The sequence below is a fragment of the Sebastes umbrosus genome, chromosome 21 (assembly GCF_015220745.1).
Source record: "Sebastes umbrosus isolate fSebUmb1 chromosome 21, fSebUmb1.pri, whole genome shotgun sequence".
In the NCBI taxonomy this organism is placed as follows: Eukaryota; Metazoa; Chordata; class Actinopteri; order Perciformes; family Sebastidae; genus Sebastes; species Sebastes umbrosus.
This window is the reverse complement of record NC_051289.1, coordinates 12,363,594-12,376,726: the sequence shown is the minus strand read 5'-3', so window position 1 is coordinate 12,376,726 and position 13,133 is coordinate 12,363,594. Positions and strand designations below refer to the sequence as shown.

The 13,133-nt window shown below is 41.2% G+C and overlaps 1 protein-coding gene across 5 annotated transcripts in view; it reads left to right on the top strand.

The window, feature by feature from the left end:
* The window catches only part of ncoa2 (nuclear receptor coactivator 2), a 71,002-nt gene that overhangs the window by 26,526 nt on the left and 31,343 nt on the right, over window positions 1–13,133 (top strand). For 4 of the 5 annotated variants that reach the window (XM_037756448.1, XM_037756446.1, XM_037756449.1 and 1 more), the window contains 3 exons: window positions 5,690–5,797; window positions 7,369–7,541; window positions 11,798–11,901. In XM_037756448.1, coding sequence (XP_037612376.1) covers window positions 5,709–5,797; window positions 7,369–7,541; window positions 11,798–11,901 — 366 coding nt within the window. In that variant the 5' untranslated portion in view covers window positions 5,690–5,708. Of the gene's footprint in view, window positions 1–5,689; window positions 5,798–7,368; window positions 7,542–11,797; window positions 11,902–13,133 lie in introns of those variants that run through there. The other variant, XM_037756450.1, reaches the window with a different exon arrangement.

The window sequence follows — 13,133 nt, the reverse complement described above, 5'->3', positions numbered from 1 at the left end:
AATCACACAGATAGGCCATGAGGATGAAAACCTGTAATGAAGTGTTCAGTTCACACTGGCAGGGCTGACAAATATGCAATTATGGTTGCCGTCTTTATAAGTGTGTGTGTTTGCGTGAGATTCATGGGAAGAGGGGGAGAGTCTGGTTAGAGGTGTTTACTACGCTTCTGCAAGTGGAAATCTAAGCTCATCGCAACTTCAAAGTAGCAAAACAACGGCATGGTAGGCTATCTGCTCCAATAAAACCTCATGACCCCGGCGTCGTTTCCAGTCAGATCTTCAGTTTGTACTTTCCCAGTGATCGTCAGCCTGCCAGTGCGTTTCCAGCAACAGCAAACAGATGGCCAAACAAGCTTTAGATAGCAGTTCATAATTCAAGTGTAAAATGCATTCCCCTTTTAACAAATGGATGTCACACAGACTTTTTCTTACCCTTTCTTACTGTAATGGAAATATGGTATGGCCTCATTACTCTAGCTTGGTTGAATAATATTTATTTAAAAGCTGCATTGCTTTCTTTCATCTTGCCCGTGTGAACAATGATTCCACACCATCTCTGACTAAAAGGTAGCTTGCAGTGACTGATGGGCCATATGTCTCAACTTACAATGCTAATGAACTAAATGAGCTGACAGCGTGATGAACTGCAAATTTGGTAGATGCCCTCCAGAATATGCCAATCAGTTCTACATATAATGAGGTTACTCACCCAACCCCCACTTACCCTACATTGCTCTGAGTCAATGATATCCGCACACAGCAGCACAGGTAGACCAACGGATGTCTCTTATGCATGCATGAATTTATGCTCAGCTTTGTCAGCCATGTTAGCACAGCTTTTTCCAGTGTCACTGTCCACCTGCTAGCTAATGCTAGCTCAACCTTGAGTTGATGTAACAATAAAATATAATTTAGTGTCTTTAAATGCTTTTCGGTTGTTGTTGTGTTTTCCCCCCTAACACTCCTTCCTTTATAATACTGTGTAGTTTGCGGTAAATTAAATGAAAATTTAATTTAAATGAAACTTTTTTCAACCACAGTTTAAGATTCCCAAATGTTTAAAATAATTTTTAATTCATTTTTAGTAGGGTTAAAGAGCTGTGGTGTACATTAGGGCTTTTTTTTTTATTTCTTTTTTTTACATTTATCGTCTTTTAATGGAGTCGTTTCGTGATGAAATCATATATCGAGATATCGTGATGCACAATTATGTTGTCTAAATTGATAATAACAAGCACATTCTGTACTAACTCAAATTTCTCAGCAAATTTGATCAAACTTAGTTAAATCAATCTTAATCTGTTGTAGAAATAGTCAGTCTATAGATGGAAATATGTATTCATGTTTTCTCTATAATTTCACTTGAAGCTCTTATGTTCAATATTTAATTCACACAGGAGTATACAAACATAGACTTTACCATGTGGTTATTTCAAATAGACTATTTATTTATTGAATTACCAGAACACATGCTATATCGTGATATATATACATATTAGTGGTTATTAAGATAGGAAATGACCTATAGTGAGATAGAACATTTTGGCCATATCGCCCAACCCTAGTCCACACAGCAGTGAACTGTGATGGAGCTGTGATGGAGCTGTGTTGTCCTGTCGTCTTCACGGCCTCTTAGCTGTGTCAGACGTGGCTTTTAGTTGCTCTTGGTTTCCCTTTTAAATTGCTCAGTTTAACGAGGTGAAATTGGTTGTTGTGCTTTTTCTTTTTCAATCGTTAAGTGACAGAAGTGTGAGTGAATAATTTATATGCATGTGTCCTACTGGAGGTAGATTGGTAGGCATCATCGTGGACTAAGCTCAGAGCCCAACCTGTATTCAGAGCCATAAATGTGATTGTCTGTGCCATCAACTCCATTATCATCATCCTGAACATCACTGCCTTGACGTCTCTGATGACTCTGTGTGTATTGTTTGTGTGGTTGAGTGTGTTACAGACAGCTGCATAGTATAATGTGCTCTACAGATTTTTTACCATAGCCAACAAAATGTTTGTGACACAACCAAATATTTATAAGACATATTAATTTACATTGTTTGATTTAATTGGAAGAACAAAAAAAGAAAAGTACTCTACAGCATATGGTGTGGACAAAGATGACAGTTTCTGTCCTAAATACAAAAAACATGGAAGCAACATGCTACCATTCACTTATGCCTCATTTCCACGGCGTGGTTCGAATCAACGCGACTCTACTCACTTTTGGTACCAGGTCTTTATCTCTGTTTTGTTTTGTTTTTAGCTGCTGATAGCACAACCTCAGTGTAAGGAGGATTTTTCAGCTGATCGCCGTAGCGATGCCGCCTGAAATTGCCGTGACATCATCTTCAACTCAACACTGAATCCCTTCATCAGCAACCAAACAGAGGAACGTCTGTACTTCGTCTAATGAACGGCATAGTCTACAGCGTACTTTTGCGGGCTGCCATTTTTAAAAATCTGGGTCGAGTGAATAAAAAAAATGTGCCGCTATTGACAGTAGTTTGGCTATTTAAAAATGGTGGGTTTGTGCCACACGGTTTGTCCCGTGTCGCACTAATGACGATTCTCTGAGCGATCAGTGGTCTGCAGTGTTTTAACTCCATCTTCTAGTATTGGCTCAGCTCAATTGAAACCTCAACCGAGGTGGTACCAAAAAAGTACCAGGTATTATCCACAACTTTTGGTAATGGAAAAGCAAAAGTTGAGTAAAGCTGTGCCGTACCATGCAATGGAAATGGAAGATTAGCTCCAGACCTCCTGCCTCCTGCCTGATTTATACTCCTACAGCTGTGCGCCTATGTGTTCTGCACCTCTCGCCCATGCCATGCGTACATAGTGTTACGGCCGATTGTGCATAGCCAGTAATTTCTTTTTGATTTGGACCCACGGTTTTCAAATCCTTTGTCAGGCGGTCTTTGATTTATTTGTTAGACCTGATTTAATAGTTCCATATTAGTTTGGCCCATGGCTGAAAAAGAAATCATGGAAGAGTTGGATGATGAGGAAGAGCTCCTGTGCCTAGAATTAACAAGGTTGTTGTTGATGTTGTAACAAATGCAAGGTACTTCTGTGGCGTCCGCAGTGCCTGGCGCATTGTCACATTTTTCAGGCGGTACGTCTCTGCAGGTCTCTGCGAGCTCCGCAAACCCTTTCTGCGGGTCTGCACAACCTTATCCACAGAAGTATAAAAATAGGCATTACTGTGGCCTGTGAGAGTCTCGGCAAGAGGGCTTGAGCTTTGTTCAAAGAGAAACTCTCCCCTAGTGGCCATTGTTGATAATTACCTCAGTGACACAGCTCTGTACATTAAGTGCCAAGACTGGTGCCCAGCTGTTTATAGCTGCCCAGCGACCCAGGGCATTCCCTAGGATTAGAGATCCCTCGGTAGTCTGCCCATGTGAAGATCGGACACACCAACAACTAAAATGGCCTGGCAGCCCTATTGCCAGGCAGTCTGACTGTCTGTGTTGGTGTCATTGAGACGTGCCTGATGCTTCCAGTCTCTCTTTTTTTGTCTCAACGTACACTGACCCATCATTACTGCCATGTCAAGGAGACGAAGGCAACCAATCATACCAGGCCCAGCGGGACAAGCGCAACCAATCAGGTCTAGAATCCCCATGGTAACTTGTGCTGGAAAGCCAAGGCGCAACCAATAGGAACGGAGAGTGCCACTTAGCTATGAGAGTTTTAATGGCCTGTTTCTGTTGTCATTAATAAAAGCGCATAACCTCTGCTATAGAGACCGTTATAATTTCAGTGGAGAGCACAGTGCCACATCTTAAAGACATTCAAAGGAGCATAATGCAAGGACACATGCACACATGCACACAGTGACGTTTGTGTTCATTACCTGTACATACACTGTACAGGCCAATAGCACTCAAGCCACTTGTCAACAGAACGGTGGAAATGTGTTTTACCCTTCAGAGTCTCCTCTGCCTCTCTGGCCAATCACCACTGCTTTGACTTCATCCATTTGAGCACAGACCCTACCATTAGCTTAAAGTAGGTCACTTCAGGCCAGGAGGGAGCCAGACTCAAGTTTGCATGGTCACTAGCTCCCTTTTTTTAGTTTAGCCTGCTTCTGCTAAGCTATGCTACTGCTCTCTGCTCTACATTGTGCTGTGCTGTACTCCGTTATGCCTTATGTAACGGCTGAGCGGTGTGTGTCACAGCCGTTTCCATGGTTAGAGTGGCTGAGAGTGTATCACAACACAGCATGCCCCAACCTTGTGCATTGTGCTGGAGAAAAAAACTTTCTTTTTCTTTCTCTGTTAGTCTTTCTCTTTTATTTAAGTACTGCAGATCCACCCACCTTGCAATAAGAAGAAATTATATTCATGCATATGCTTTTAAATTCCATTTGTTTTGGAATACGACAAGTGTTCACATCTTCTACGCAGCAGATATATCGTCCTATGTTGAAATCCAAGTCCATTAGCTGCCATCAAACTTGGGTGCAGATGATGGGGGTAATTAATAAGACATTGCATTGATCAATAATTGATTGTCTTTCATTAAGTGGCATGAAGTTCAGCCTCTGCTGACTCGCAGGGTAAGAGGAGGAGGAGCAGAATAAAATATATGTTGGTATGGATGCTCAACATCTGCAGAGGGACAGGTCCCTAATGGCTCTCATGTAAGGATGCAATTAATGATTATTGTCATTGTCGATTAATCTGTTGATTATTTTCTCGATTAATCAATTAGTTGTTTGGTGAAAAATGTCGTTCAGTGTTTCCCAAAGCCCAAGATGACGTCCTCAAAGGTCTTGTTTTGTCCACACTTCAAAGATATTCAGTTTACTGTCATAGAGGAGTAAAGAAACCAGAAAATATTCACATTTAAGAAGCTGGAAACAGAGAATTATGACCTTTTTTCTTAAAAAAATTCTCAATTATCATAATAGTTATTGATTAATTCAATAGTTGACAACTAATCGATTAATCGTTGCAGCTCTACTCTCATGTTGTTGGGAATAACTCTACATTGATTTAGATTAAGAACACAACATAAATTCAAACCATAACCTAATGACTTTAAATCGCAGAGAAGGCAAATATAGCAGTGTGGTAACACTGTTAGTAACAGAAACGGCCCTCAGTGTCACTTTGGATTGCACAAAACAGCCACAACATGTATTCATACTTAAGATCTCATGCTCGCTCCGTAGCTTGATTTTATTGTTACATTTCCTTTTTGAGTGACACTTACAAATCACTACAGGTAAAACGTTCCCAGAAGTACTCGGTAAACACAGACGCATGTTGTCATTATAAACCCACTGTGCTCTCACTGTGAGCTGGCTTTGCCCGGTATCGTGTAACGAATGGGCTTTTCTTGGTACATGGTTTGAGCGCGCAGTCTGGCGCTGTGGGCAAAGCGCCGTGTTCTCATTTCAGTGTCTCTGGGGAGAGCTGCACCATCAGAGAGAAATGATTGAATCTCTTTCTCCGCTCCATTTTCACTCATTTCTCCTGGAGTGGATCAACCTGTGCCCCCAGCGCAGGATTGTGTGTGTGTGTGGATGTGTGTGTGTTGTATGCAGATGCAAATGTTGCCATGTTCACACACTTGCAGTATATAAAGTGGTTTCCACATAAATCTGCCGTTGGAGTTTGTAGTCGATCCAAATGTCGTATGTGTGTTTTTCATACATCTTGTCTCTGTGTGTTCATTTTTCCAGGCGCTGATATGCATTGAGGATGAGTGGAGTCGGTGAAAACCCATCTGACCCTGCCAGGGCAGAGTCACGAAAACGCAAAGAATGTTCTGCCGAACTTCTAGGACCCAGGTAAGAATTAAAAGGCAGATTTCTCCCACATGGAGACATTTCTACTTGATTTTAGGGCTGGGTGATATGGCCAAAATCTTTTATCACAATATAGGTCATTTCGTATCTCCATAACGATATACATCATGATATAGCATGTTTTCTGGTTATTCAATAAATAAATAGTCTATATGAAATAACCACATGGTAATGCCTATTTTTGTACACTCTTGTAAATTAAATACTTGAAAAGTATTGAGAACTCTGCAATAGAAATGGTCCATTGGTATTTTTGCTTATTGTGATTTCTTGGAGTATCTTCAAATGCCTCATATCCCTAAAATCTGTAAATCAATAAATCATAATAATTGTTAAAAGTATTGAAATTGATTGAAGTTTTTTTCATAAAACTTTACTTTAAAAATCTAAATGTAGAAACATGAACAAAATTTGTTTTGTTTTTTCAGATATGCTCATTTTTATGAGCAGATTGAGTACAAAGATGTTGCTATCTTCCGCACATAATGTAACGTAATGACATCATCACGAGCATACAACGTGTTGACGCGAATGACAGAAGCCTTAGATGTCTGCTGCAAAGTGCATGAATGCTCTAGCTATTATGGGTTTTTATTTTAGATCGATTTTAAAAAGGATCATGCAAACAATGAAGTGGGAGCTCCGTTTTTAAAGGGTTAGGAACTTGGGTGCAAAATGGATATTTCTGTTTTAAGGGAAATTATAGAGAAAAAAATAAATAAATATAGGCCTAGCCTATATTGCGATAAAATCTATATAGAAAAATAAATACGATAGACATTTTTTTTTATTGTTTTGATGATGTATATGGTCGTGTTGCCCAGTCCTACTTGATTTAATTGTGTACACTTGAGGAAAGTGAGTTGGGAAATACAGTCATTTTCATGCAACAAAGGTCAGGTCCAGAGTCAACCTCTTTATCACAAGTGAGTGGTCAACAGCTTCGCCCACTGCTTTGCAAAATTGCCTGTTACCAAACCATCTATTACCCGTTAAACAAAGGTGATGTCAGAGTTTTGAAGATGGTTAAAGTGAAATCAAGCTTCAGCCACTTATATAATACTATACAGTAACATCCTTGAAGTTACCAAGAATGATTGTATGCTATTGTGGCAGCTAGCCATGAATTCTGTACAATAAATCTCCATAATTTATCTGTAGCACTCAAGAATGAAGGTTTTCTTTATTGATGCAGTGATCCATGTTGGCACAATGGAGAGGCCTAGAGATATATTTCAAGCCATATGGAGAATAATTGACCCTAGCCTTATCCCTCCTCTGACTCCCCTCCATGCCAAGGTTTGCAGTAGATGTTGTGTGCTGTCATTTGGCAGCTATGAAAATGATAGGGCTCTTCAGCCATGTCCATGTGTGCAACACTCATCCCTGGTGTAGTTTTGTGGATGGATCATCTTTTCTTCCGTGTAGAATTACTCTTTCCATACATACATTTACCCACACTTTAACCTCTTTTCCATACTTTTCTTCCCTCCTGCCGTTGTCGTCCTCTTCATTGCATTTTCTTACCCCCCGTCTTCTCTCTGTCTCCGCAGTCCAAAGCGGAGCAACGAGAAGCGCAACCGCGAGCACGAGAACAAATACATCGAAGAGCTCGCCGAGTTGATCTTCGCCAACTTCAACGACATCGACAACTTCAATGTCAAGCCTGACAAATGTGCAATCCTGAAGGAAACTGTGAAGCAGATCAGACAAATAAAGGAGCAAGGTAACGAGGAGCTGAAATTATTTTTGACACTTAATCCATGTCTGTTGAAGAAACAACAGGTTTTTTTTTATGACATACAACCTACATATACACCAAGCCTAGCCTAAGTGAATACCTGCAAATGGATCTAACACTGGTTTGAATTGAAGCCGTGAATAAGGTGCTACAATATCATGAAGGATGTGGTTGTGGTTTTTAAGGCTCCAATATAACCGCAAGTGCCACAGGTGGCACTGCGTTGGCAGAAGCATCAGCAGCTTTGATGGCATAAATATTATGGTTTTGGGATCCGCTCCACACACAATAATTGATGTTGTTATTAAAAGGGCAGCACAAGTGATTTAATGTTCCCTCCATCACTTCATCATATAATGTGGATGAACCAGAGCTGTATTTTGTTGGCTGCCGTTCTTTCCCACTTCCATCCCGAGCCAGAACATCAGGCGAATGGATCAGCCTGTTCACTTGTCCTTGCCAGCTTCTCCTTTTTAGTAATCTTTAGCAATTAGTTGAGGTCTGTGTTTTTACTCTTTTCATGTTGGATTTACCAGACCAACATCAATGAAAGCACAGGTTTCTTTTCCTTCTTACAGGTCCAAACATAACAAAAAAAAAGTTGTAGCTTTCTTTAGGTAAACATTAAAGCATATGCCTAAATTGTGAATAAGGTTGAACCATGCATACAAGAAGAAAAGCAGCTGAGTGACTGGGAGACAAAGAGTGGCCCACTCGAGGTATACATGAATCAGCCCGGCTGATGATGTCAACTTGTTTTATGTGACTCACAGAGCCTGGCGTTATGTAATGGTGAGCAATGTGATGCAAAAATCACACACAAACTCTGGCTACCGTCTGTCCGTCCCTCCCCCACTCTACTGTCTTATTCCACACTCCCTCCCTCCCTTCCTTTCCTTACTCTCCTTTTTTTTTTGTTTTTTTTTTACGCTAGGCTAGAGTGCTATCCCCTGCCTACGTCTGAAGGCATAATTGTGTTTGTACAGCAACCACTGAGGGAAGGGCTAAACAGTCCTCGCTTTTCTGCTTTGTTCTCCAATGGCCAGCAAGAGACACCTTTTTATAGCTATCACGGAGAGCTGCTGCACCTCATCTTGCACAGTTCAGAGGGGCGGCAATTTCAGCAGCCATTCATTTTCCTTCTTGAACCGGGGATGCACTGTAAGCTCATCTAGATGTCTTTATGCTCAAAGTAGACGTTACATAATTTCACCAACATTTGTTCTTTTCATTGCACCTCATCTGCCATCTGTTTAGCATTGTTTGTAGTGCACAATCTATTTCTATAGGCCTGTTATTGTTCCCCCCCGCCCCTGAAAACATCATTACTGTATAAAAGATATTCTCAGTTTATGGTGAATGTATTAAATTACACTAATGTGACTTAATAACGCTCACTGATGGGTGTCACAGCCCTGCAGAGAAGTGCAATGCAGCGATGATGGCCTTTGAAAAAGAGGCCTCCTACTGAAAGCTGTTAATTCATCTCTGTTTGTTCCTCTCATGCTGTCTGCATACATTTTCTCTAATTGAAAACAGGGTGTGTGCTTAGCATAGTCTTGGATTTTTTTTCTGTTTCTATCTTGTTGCTTCTTAATAGACAATATGTTGAGTTATGATATCTTTATGGAGCTTGTAAAATAAGGGCATAGCCAAGAGTTTTATGGTTTCCTTTACACTCTTAACTGCTCGCTCATGCCAACACAGCAAAGACCAGCTCTCATTGGCTGTATGCTGACATATACAGTAGCTGCTGAGCTGCAGCGAGTGTATATAGTTTAGTACATTATTTGTATTAATTATACATATTTATTATTGATTGGTCAATCATAGCGTTCTACAGTCTGTTATTTCTTTATAGCAGACCGTCGTTATGGACACAGTTGTGATCTCGGACTCTGGAGGACCATTTTGTGTCAAATTATTGATTTCTTAAATAAGTAGCCATGTAATAAGGGTGATAATGTACAGCTAGCATGTCATCGTTGTGAAATAAACCACATCCCTGTGTTGTGGTTTATTTCACAGCAATGACCGGCTCGCGGTTCATTATCCCTTACGTGAAAAATGTTAAAATACACTAAGAGAGAGGACAATAAAGTACTATTTATGGCAAATGTCTTGCCAGTTATTGATTATGTGGCATAGCGGTTATTATCAGACATAACCCTTATAAATAATCAGTTCCTCCCTCTATCCGTGGCACAGTTCTGCAAACGGACGGAGAGCCGGTGAGGGCTGCACTGACATTGAGTGATGGGTCTGTACCCAGGGCAGCTGTGCTGGTATACTGGGCCCCGCTGGGCCTGGAGAGGTCCTGCTGATGCACACATCATTAATGCTGAAAGAGATGAATGTGGGTGTGTTGCGGTGTTGCACGAGCCCACGGAGGGGAAACCTGCATTTGTGTCGGCGTTCACACATCCACACCCAAAAAAAAAAAAGGAAGGACATGATTTTGTTTGCTTTTTCACCACAACATTCTCTCACCATATGGTCCGCCCTCTTCTTGGCATGGTGCGACAGTTAAATGTGTCCCCCCCCAACAGCCCACTCATATTCCGCCTCTCATCATCATCTCCAAAAGTAGGGCAGCCTACGCTCTGAACATAAGGCTTCTCTGCATGGTTATTAACCCAATCACTCACATGGACAAATGCACAGCACCATAGTGCAGGTACAGGAGCTTACGGGATACTCTGATTTAAGTAAACCAACCACATAATCATTACATTAAAAGGTTTGTGGCAGTGGATTCCAAGGTGTTCATTATGTTGAAACATCATTGTGAAGCTAGTCAACTTAGTGTAATTGTGTTTTGCCATGGTCCAGTTTGGTCATATTACAGATCATAAGTACCTGTTTGTGCAACAAGTCATACTCTCTATATACATACTTGAAATCCAATAGGAGCATGCAGTCACAAGGAGACACTGCCAGCCAAGTTATATGAGAAAGGCACTCTATATGAACTGGGAGGCTTAAGAGCTTTCCAAAGTAAAAGGTGGTTCTGTAGGAACAGTTCAAAATGAAGACTGTTCATAGTTTCTGACCTGGACAAAATGTAAATATTTAACCAGTGTTTTGTTGAGAAATTTATTGTAAAGGTATATTTAAAAAAACATATTCCATTATCCTGCCGCTTAATTTTTCACTGGAAGTTGTTTATTTACCTCAAATTGAAAACACTTGTGCGAATACATTAAAAAAACATACAAATAAATGCTTATTAAAGGTACAGTGTGTAGGATTTGGAGGCATCTAGCGGCTTGGTTGCAGATTGCAACCAACTGAGTACCCCTCCGCTCACTCTTCCCTTTCCAAGACTGTGGTAACGTGAGCTGCCGAGTGCAAAACCCTGGTAACGCCGTTCGCCTCGCTCAGAAGCCATCCTTACCGTAATAACACTGCTTTAGGAGCAACGGAAGTCAGACACCGGCTCACGTTACCACAGTTTCACAAGCGTATTGGAGAACTACGGTGGCCTTAAGGTAACGTAAACACACGAAAGGCTTTCTCTGAGCCAGTGTTTGTACGTTCTGGGCTACTGTAGAAACATGGCGGACTCCGTGGAGAGGACCAGTTCCCTGTTATGAAGGGCTAATTCTAAGCTAATGGAAACACAACTGCTCTTAGATTCCCCGAGATGTTACACACTGTTCCTTTAATTAAAATAAGATTGTATTTATGGTCAACTTTTTGGATTAATAGTTCTGTAGTCTGCCTTTTGCCGCTTGACCACAGTAACAACTTGCTACTTGATTGGGAACATGAGTTGTTTACACACTGTGTTTCCATAATAGCCTTTTTTTTTTTGGACATGACAATGCAATCCATCCAGTGACTGCCACCAGCGTGGCAGCTGCGTGCTCTGACACAGTCATTTACAACAACCTTTCACTCGCTCGCTGCTCACTGCTTGGGTTTGAGCCATGGCAACATGGTTTGACAAAATGTGTTTGCTTTGTAGCCGGAAAGATACTTGTTCAAAGTCTTGTCAACAAGTGACCTCTTTAAAGTATGTGGGTCGATTTCAGGGTGAAAAAGTTGTTTCTCTTATTTTTTTCCTCTATGACCCGCATGTTTTAGGGTCATGTTTTTTCCATCATAACAACAGAATACCTCACTTATTATAACTACAAGGGATGTTTGTGTCAAATTCATAAAACTAAGATCAATGTTCTCTTGACTAAGTTTTGTTTTTGCCTCTAAATTTTTGTCATTGACTTTCCTGTCAACAGAAAAAGCTGCAGCAGCGAATGAGGAGGAGGTACAGAAGGCTGATGTCTCATCAACAGGCCAAAGTGTGATTGACAAAGATGCCTTGGGACCAATGATGCTGGAGGTGGGTAGAGGGCGTTCTCTTGATTATTCATAGTGTCATATCGAAACACCACACACTGAACACTCATACTGACACTCGTGGGGTATCTTTAAATCATGATTGGTATGAAACGAATCCACGGAGAACAATCCCAAATGGTTCAGACTCAGTACTGGTTGTGTGTGAGTGTAGCCGTGTGGAGTAAATGCTGCCAGTATCTTGTATCTGCCCCGGATTGGCTGTAAATCACCAACCGGAGCAATGGCCTCGTTGTCCTGTGGAGGGCCACTGAAGTGCTTACGTATAATGGGAATGAAAGCAACAGCCTGGCGAATGAATCAGTCCATTGAGCCTCTCCTCTCACTCACTTCCTCCCTCCCTTTCTCTCTCTTACTTTTTCAGTTCTCTTTTCTCTCCCTCCCTCCCCATCTTCTCTTCATTTGCCTCTAGATCTGTCCTGTCATGGAATATTTATAGCTCTCCTGGTCCAGCGTCACTGAATCGACATACTAACTCGCGGCTAAATATAGACCGGTGCAGCCTGCATGCTTTCCCATCTGTCAGCAGCCCCAAAACACAGCGATCGGCCATTCACACCCGCCCTACTCTATAGCCATGTCCCCGTCCGCCAGCCCGGGCTCATTACAGGATGCTATGAGGAGATTGGCTGTCGGCAGGAAATGCACCCACGCGCCCCATGACCCGCCTCCAAGGCTCTCTGCTGCCCACTCTCATGCGAGCACAGGAAGACGGGAGAAAGCTGTGAAAAAATATTAATGTACTGTTGTTTTAACCCTCTGGGTGCGTGTCCTGTTCTGTCACATGACTGCTGTGGCATGTAGTTTGCATTCCTGTTAGATTGCTCCGTATGGTTGCTGTTGTGTGGTGTGACGACATCGTCGGAGAATAGATGATAATAGGGCTGAGTAGGTTTTGAAATGTTTTGGTTCTAGCGCTAATAAGATATCAGAGTTTCATTACCGATACAAAAACACTTAATTTGATTTCTAACTTTGAGAAAAATAAATGTTTCTTTACATTTGTACAACAGTACAACTTTGACCTTTTTAGATCACATGAAAAATCCCACTTTTATTAACAGTCAAAGTAATGATTTTTAAAAATTTAGAAAAACTCTAACATAGTGTTCATTATATGTGAATTTTCTTTGCACTGCACATGTGTGCATCATTTTTATATTCAACTTATTATGAGTTCATAGATACCAAATACTTTGATTGTAATGTGTAGTG